This window comes from Poecilia formosa, unplaced genomic scaffold, assembly GCF_000485575.1.
Source record: "Poecilia formosa unplaced genomic scaffold, Poecilia_formosa-5.1.2 Scaffold1015, whole genome shotgun sequence".
Lineage (NCBI taxonomy): Eukaryota > Metazoa > Chordata > Actinopteri > Cyprinodontiformes > Poeciliidae > Poecilia > Poecilia formosa.
This window is the reverse complement of record NW_006800954.1, coordinates 994-9,036: the sequence shown is the minus strand read 5'-3', so window position 1 is coordinate 9,036 and position 8,043 is coordinate 994. Positions and strand designations below refer to the sequence as shown.

The window sequence follows — 8,043 nt, the reverse complement described above, 5'->3', positions numbered from 1 at the left end:
TTACTTGTTTGCTGACCTTAAGCTTTGGTTGCTTGTGGAACATTCCTACCTCAGTTCGCGCCGAGCTGCGCTGGGGAGAGGTATGTGTGGGGAGGCCAGAGCCCGGGAACTGCTGTGCTGAATTCATTTTTATTTTGAACAGGTATGTGAGTTGCTTTAAATGTTATTTAGATGTTAAATTTATGTGTTTAGTATATTTTCATATTGTAGTGAAGGATTCTTTTTGTGGTTTATTTGTTTTGAACAGTGAAAGGTGTGGCTATTGATTATTATTATTATTTTAATTGTTTTGATATTTTACTTGTTTGCTGACCTTAAGTTTTGGTTGCTTGTGGCACATTCCTGCCTGAGTTCGCGCTGAGCTGCGCTGGGGAGAGGTCTGTGTGGGGAGGCCAGAGCCCGGGAACTGCTGTGCTGAATTCATTTTTATTTTGAACAGAATAAACCCGCCTTCCTGCTACAAAACACCCTGGGTCCTCGACTGCTGGTTTCTTTCTTCACCTACACACACAACGCAGAGTACATACGACAGATGAGTCGGATGGAACCGGCTACATCTACCTTAAAAACTTGTCCTGCTCCTTTTCTGTCTTTTCTATTTAAAACACAATTAAAATCCCCCCCCATAATAAAAGGTTTTCTTCCCAGCATGTGGGGCTGCAGTTCCTCTAAAAAGTCAAACCTGTCATGTTTGTCATTAAAACCATAAATATTTAAGAGGTTAAAATCCTGTCCGTTAAAAGTCAGATTTGCTAAAAGTGCTCGTCCCTCTCTCACCACGGTGCTCCCCTTCACCAAGATGTGTGGGTTGTTTATTAAAATGGCCACGCCGTCATTTTTATTCTCATTTGATCCGCTCCAGATGGACGGTCGTGGCCACAGATCCTGCCACCGGGTGTAAGTTTTTAAAAACGGGATTGCACATTCTTGTAATAAAAACAAATCAGACTGTACAGAACTTAAAAAGGATAAAACACTCTGGGCTCTAACTCGTGACTTCACACTTCTAACATTTATTGTTGAGAAGGTGAGAGTCATGATTAAAATGACTAAAAACAGGTAAGACATTTTAAAGGATTAAAACAGTAAAAACCGGTTTAAAACCAAGTTAAAAATGGGCTCAGAGACTGTCCTGTGAACGGAGCTCTACCGATTCCCAGCATGGTGGTGCAGGTCGGGACTGAGCTCCGTTCCCCTTTCGGACTCTCGGTTTCGGGCGTTTTTCTAAAGCCGTTACCTTCGATGGGTCCTCCGGGGTTGATTGCTGAGCAACATGTTGAAAAGAGGCCTCATCGGCTGGATCAGAGAGGAAGAACTTGGTCCCCTCCCCGAGGGAACCGAAGAGGTTATCAAGTCTCCCTCTCTTCTCCACCGTGGTGGTCTGTTCGGAAGGAGACTCCGGTGCCGGCCTCTTAGCCAGTTGGGCGTCGGGGAGGGGGGCATCCTCGCTGCTGTCGGACTCCATTTCCTGGGAATCAACGCTAGCTCCACCATCGGTCTGCATTTCCCCCCCACTGGATGTTTCGATTGGGGGGGCTGCTTCCTTCCCCTCCCCCTCTCCTGTCGCTTCCTCCTCCTCCTCTCCACCAATCAGAGGCGGCGACAGGAGATTTGAATTTTCCGGCCCAACGGCTTCAACTTGCTCACTTACCCGGTCCGCTTGTTCTGCTTCTTTTACCTTTTTCAACTTATTTGCAAATGATTTTGGACAGTCTCTGAAAAGATGGTCCTGCTCACCACATAAATTACATTTCCGCTCATTTGTACATTCTTCAAAGGTGTGTCCCACTTCTCTACATTTACCGCAAAATACTTTTTCACAACCCTCGGCCAGATGACCGTGCTCACCACACTTACGGCAGAGTTTTGGCTGGCCCTGATAGTGAATGTAGCCTCGGTTCTCCCCCAGGACTATCATGGATGGGAGATGTTTCAGGCCCTGGAAGCCTTTGGGGGTCTTCCCACTGTTTAATGGGGACCCGCCAAGCGCAATTCCAGATGCCGTCCACATCCCGCACCTTCATAGCCTGGCCCTTCACCGTGCAGTATCTACCCAGCCACATACAGATGTCTTCAGCTCTGACAGTTTCATTGAACATCCTGACAATCACCGTTTTCAGGGAGTTGTCAGTCAGTTTCTCAACGTCAAATACTGAAAACTGGGTCTTTACATTTTCATACCGTGTCCAAAACTCTTTTAACAGGTCACCGTTGGTAAAGCTCACATCGTATCCCTTGTTGAAGGGCAGGGTAAGGATACAGTTCAGGTCATCTGGCCGAAACTTCAAAGCCTGCTGGATCAATTTCCGTGAGAAGTCTAAACGTGACATTCCAGTTAATTTACCTTTTTCATTAAATAAGAAGCGAACGCTGTGGTGCCTCCGCATGCCGGCATGAGTAGCCGCCATGGTGGAGGGACCACCCGCTGAAGGTTAAAACCTTTATTAAAACAACAATAAAAGGTTAAAACAAATACACAACAATAAAAAACAAACTAAAAGGAAGAGATATTTTCCACTATTTGTGGTCAATTTCTCAACCAGGGACAAAGATTAATGAACCTCTTGAAGCAGTGGTAACAGCCAAGTCACAAAGACTAACACTATCACCAACCAGTGGAGGTGACCGCTGCCAAAAGGCCGAGAAGCGATAATCCATTTAACTGGGGAGGTAATCATTTCAACCTCGACCATCCCATTTTGACTCACGGTTCGGAACACTTTCATATTTTATTACTCAAAAAAGTAAGCAGTGAAAATACAAAACATTGTTTCAATATCACTGATGTTGTTTTCGCAGCAGAAAAAATATAATGGTGCCAGATTAAACTAAAAGCTTGTATGAAAAAAGAAACCTATTCGTTTACTTCTGGTCACGGGATTTGCTGAGCTCCAATAGAAAGCCTGGAGATTAAAACACGTTTAAAGAGGTTTTCTCAAATAAACGTTTAAATATGAATACAGCTGTTACATGTTATGGTACAAGTAATTGGATTTACATTTGATTACAATGACCGAAGCTTTATGATTGAAACTGATGAAATCTTTCACTGTTTTTGACTCCGCAGACTGAGCCTACAGTGGCCTCTAGTGGAGAATAAGGGCCTGTTCAGCCCAAACTAAACATTGAGTTTGGGACCACTTTTTCAAATCTAATTAAATTGATGTCAAACATTTGTTTGGTTTGTGCAGTAAAAAAATGGTTTGTTTCATTTTAAAGATATTAATAAAAACGCTCCCAGATGTCACCAGTAATATTTTCAAAGCAAAAGCAGCAGAAACAAAAAATTTTTTGCTGCACAAACCAGACAAATGTGTGACATCAATTTTGTTAGATTTGAAAAAGAGTGATGCGCTCATATTTAAACGCTTATGTAAGGACTATACCATTTCTCAAAAAACGTGTTTTAATCTTCAGTCTTTCCATTGGAGCTCAGCGTATCACGTGACCAGAAGTTCGGGTTTCCGAAGTTAGAACTTGAGGTTCACGTTATTCTACTGAGCGGCTTTTATTCTGAAGGGCAGTTAGACGCTGAGGGAGCTTCCGGGGAAGGCAATGCTAACAGCTAACGGCTAACAGACAGAAAACTTAACTTTCCGTCACTTGCTGAACAGAACCAGAACCCCGGAACCGCTCCGAACTAACAACCGAACCTCTTCTCATGCCGCTTCAGCTCTGAAGAGGCTTCTGGCAACCGCTCGTGCACGCGCCCGGTTTCCATGGCCACGGAGGAGTTGTACGAGGTAAAGCTAATATGCTAACAGTTAACTTACTGAAGTTTGTAGCGACCAGGTAACCCAGTTGGACTGTAAAGTTCTGAAGAACCGGGTCAGCCGAGCCCGAACGTCTCTTTTTAACATATGGAGGGGATTCTCCCTTACATGGTTCACATTGAGTGGGAACATTAACACTTTTTGGGGATGTTATTGTTGTTTTCCTAGCTACTGTTTGGTTTCTCTACAGTTATTCTGCTTCATCTCTTCCTCCTAAAAGCTCAGGACTTAAAGGACAAACCAGTCTGTAGTATGGGTACTGTTCAGAAGAACTGGTTCTACTGGTGAGATTAAGATCTGGCATGATTCTGACTTTAGTTCGTTTATATCTTCCTCTCTATTTATCTACATCTGCGGCTCTCCCTTTGCTGAACAATCGGTACTGCAATTAATTAGCTCCTTTGTTTCTGTGGATGCGAAAATTAGCGATAAAAATAGCGGCAAATGAATGGCTTGATGGAGTAATTAATTCAGATTCTCTTTATTGTCATTGAACAAAATGCCAGAGATGCAAAACGTTTGGCAAAAAATGGCTCAGCATGTTGACCAATAGGAGGGAAGCTGACCAAACGCCGATCAACTGGGTCGGGTCCAGGGTCTGGTTCCTTTGCAGCGCAACCGGGTCGTGTCCAGGGTCCGGTTTTGTTGCAGAGGAACCAGGTCAGGTGGAGGTTCTGACGCTGCTGCTTGGTCCAGGTGGAGCGCATCGTTGACAAGCGGCGGAGCAGGAAGGGGCGGGTGGAGTACCTGGTGAGGTGGAGAGGCTACGGCTCGGAGAGCGACACCTGGGAGCCGGAGACTCACCTGTCCGCCTGCATGTCCTACGTCCACGAGTTCAACCGACGGCACTTGGAGCGGGACGCTGCCCTGCTGCGCTCCACTCGTGGCCCCCCCTGCGGTGCCACCCAGCCCCGGCCCCCAACGGAGGCCCCACCCCCTAACTCCTTCGGCCCCACACGCCGCGGCGTGGACCTGGCCAAGAGCGGGATCAAGATCCTGGTTCCTCGGAGCCCCATGAACCCGCGGCCGGACTCAGAGGACTCGCCCAGTGAGGCGGCGCAGAGCCTGGAGGCAGGCGCTCAGGAGGCGCACCCTGTACCGCCTGAGGTCGCCCTGCTGGAGAAACCGGCCGCCATCCAGCTGGCGCCCGGTCAGGAGAGGGCCCGCATGGGGACCCGTCCCCGGAACCAGAACCCGCTGCCACTGCTACCGCCACCGACCCCTGTGACCCCCATGACCCCGGCGGCGGTCCACTCCCTCTGCAGCTCCGGTGAGTCTTACTAACACCAGCCAATCTGTAAACAGGTGAACAGGTAATCTCCCTCCCCTCTCTTGCCTCTGATTCAGTTCAACACTTTGTTCGGTTTGCGGATGACGTCTAGATCTACCCGCCTAGAGATGCTAAATGATGAAATACAGAAATGTTGGAGAATTTGAGCGTTCCTCATAGCAAAGCTCGAATTTCTAGTTTCTGTTAGGAGGAATAATCCGTGCCGTTGTGACATCACCACTGGATCCCTGCCAGTCGTTATGAAGCCTGGTTGAGTCGTTAACGAGGCGCCTTCCAGTGCTCCAGGAAGCTGCACTTCCTACAGGAAGCATGACCATATAAGGCTGCCTGGTTGCTATTGGATACGTTTTAAACGGGTCGGCCCCTTCTGGTTTTCTGGATCTTTGTGCCTAGAATAATGCGTTGCTATTAAATTTCCCTCAGACTTTGGAGCGCTGCTCCGTTTCCCTGCAGGAAGTTACCTGTCCAGGTGAGATCGTGTCACGTCGTTTCTTATTTTTATGCATTGGCTTTGATGTCCGAGATATAACACTTGGCGTCCAGGCCTGATGTCCTCTTTCTGTCTCCAGGGAACACGGCGCTGATGGAGGCCGTTACCGGGGCGACCGGAGCAGTGGGAAAGCGGCGCCTAGAGGAGCGCTCCACGTTCGACAAGAGGCTGAGGGTCAGCGTCCGCCAGACGGAGAGCGCCTACCGCTACCGCGACATCGTGGTGAAGAAACAAGATGGCTTCACCTACATCCTGCTGTCCACCAAGAGCTCCGAGAACAACGCGCTGAACCCGGAGGTGAGGCCACGCCCCATCGCTGCCATGTTCCCAGGCCACGCCCCCACCGCCGCCATGTTCTGCGTATTGACCCTCTGCTGTCTGACAGGTGATGAAGGAGATCCAGAGCGCCATGGCGACGGCTGCATCTGATGACAGCAAGCTGGTGTTGATTGGTGCTGTCGGCAGCGTCTTCTGCTGCGGCCTCGACTTCCTGTACTTCATCAGGCGACTGGCAGACGACAGGAAGAAGGAGAGCATCAAGATGGCTGAAACCATCAGGTATGGAGACGCAACGACTACAAGTCACCTCCTCCGTGTCCTCCGTGTCACTTCCTCCGTGTCTCCTCAGGACCTTTGTCAACACCTTCATCCAGTTCAGGAAGCCCATCGTGGCAGCAGTGAACGGCCCGGCACTCGGACTCGGCGCCGCCCTTCTGCCTCTGTGCGACGTGGTGTGGGCCAATGAGAAGGCTTGGTTCCAGACGCCATACTCCACCTGCGGCCAGACGCCTGACGGCTGCAGCTCCTTCACCTTCCCTCGCATCATGGGCCCGGCCTCGGTGAGACGAGACTGGGGGCTGAGGACTGGGGATTGGGAACCGGACCTGGATCATGGTCCCGGCTTCAATTAGTCATGTTCAGTGAAGATGATTTCTCTCTGGTCCTCTGATCCGCCCCCTGACTCGTGTGTTGCAGGCTAACGAGTTGCTGCTGGGTGGCAGGAAGCTAACGGCCCAGGAGGCGTGTCTTAAGGGTCTGGTGTCGCAGGTGTTGTGGCCGGGAACATTCACGCAGGAAGTGATGCTGCGGGTCAAGGAGCTGGTGGCCGTTGACTCTCAGGTGAAGGATTTTCTCGCCGCGTTTTGCCGGCAGCTCAGTGGGTTCTGGTGGCTCAGTGTGTTCTGGTTCTGGCAGGTTCTGCAGGAGTCCAAAGCCCTGATGAGGAGCACCAGCCGCAGCGCACTGGAGCAAGCCAATGAACGCGAGTGCGAAGCCCTGAAGCGCGTCTGGGGATCCCTGCAGGGAACAGACTCCATCCTGCAGTTTCTGCAGAAGAGAACAGAACTCTGCTAGAACCAGAACCGGACCGGTTCTGCCTCTGTTTCAGGACCGAGATGTGGTGGTCCAGCCTTGGCCCGGTGGACCAGTCCTGGTGTCACCCATTGTATCTGAGGACACCTGCTTGTTCTGGACCGACTCCTGGTTCCACCCGATTCTAGTTCCGTGTGGGCCGGATCTTGTTGTGTCTGGTCCTAAATTCATCTGGTTCTGGTTCTGTATGGGCTGGACCGGGTTCCTCTTTGGTTGCTGTTCTCACATCTGTCGGAGAGAATGAGATTTGACCAGGATTGAGGTTCTAGACTAAACCAGGCCAGCGGTTCTGGTCCATAAAGGCTGAGACTAAGTGCAGTGCCTCCCCCAGGTCTGGTCCAACTCCGGGGGACGCCAGGGAACACTCATAATGCATTCTGGGTAAATGGGACTGTTGGCGCTTGTGTCACATTAAAGTCACATGACTATCTTTGTGGTTCTGAAAATGTTCTGGTCGGGTTTGATGCTCAGAATCCTCCCATCAGAACCGGTCTAACACCAAACGCATAAGCGTTAGCAGAAGCTAAGGCTACTTGTGTAAAAGTTAGCAGAAGCTAACATTAAATGCACAAGTTAGCAGAAGCTAATGCCAAACCCATAAAAGTTAGCAGTAGCTAATGCTAACCATTCAGTCAACTGTTTCTCATCATGTTCTCCTTCCAGTTGACGATTGGTCTGAGACTAACAGCAAAGTTATCTGTTTCTGATTTTGCTTAGTTTTCCACTTCCTGTTTGTACAGGAAGTGGAAAACGTGACAAAGTTCATCCAAGTTATGAAAATGACAAACGTTTTACAGTAATAAATAATCCAAAGTGACAGCCTTCTCGAAAAATGGCCGTCATCCTGAAATACTAGTGGTTGATGGAAAATATGAAAAACATGCGACATGTAGTTGTAGTTAGCTAACCCTAGTTAGCTAACTAACTAGGGTTAGTTAGTTAGCTAACTAACTAACTAGGGTTAGTTAGTTGGTTAAATAACTAACTAACTAGTTAGGTAGTTAGTTAGTTAGCAACACAACGCGATTTGCGCAACACAACGCGAATCGTTGTGTTGCGTCAACACAACGATTATCACAATAACATGCTGCAATATAAAGGGTCTCCCACCCCCGGTC

The 8,043-nt window shown here is 48.9% G+C and overlaps 1 protein-coding gene across 1 annotated transcript; it reads left to right on the top strand.

Moving 5' to 3' along the window:
• The first annotated feature begins 3,474 nt into the window (after window positions 1-3,474).
• cdyl (chromodomain protein, Y-like) lies at window positions 3,475-7,255 on the top strand. The gene is made up of 7 exons (XM_007544153.2): window positions 3,475-3,743; window positions 4,470-5,043; window positions 5,634-5,851; window positions 5,940-6,112; window positions 6,183-6,393; window positions 6,530-6,673; window positions 6,749-7,255. Exons 1-7 carry the CDS (start codon window positions 3,720-3,722, stop codon window positions 6,905-6,907), a joined length of 1,503 nt encoding a protein of 500 aa, XP_007544215.1. The 5' UTR covers window positions 3,475-3,719; the 3' UTR covers window positions 6,908-7,255.
• Window positions 7,256-8,043: the final 788 nt, after the last annotated feature.

Excerpts from the sequence above, each read along its gene's own strand:
- cdyl (XM_007544153.2), top strand. The coding sequence starts at position 3,720 with ATGGCCACGGAGGAGTTGTACGAG. Across the intron at positions 5,852-5,939 it reads ACAACGCGCTGAACCCGGAG|GTGATGAAGGAGATCCAGAG; the intron begins GTGAGGCCACGC and ends GCTGTCTGACAG. Across the intron at positions 6,394-6,529 it reads GCATCATGGGCCCGGCCTCG|GCTAACGAGTTGCTGCTGGG; the intron begins GTGAGACGAGAC and ends CGTGTGTTGCAG.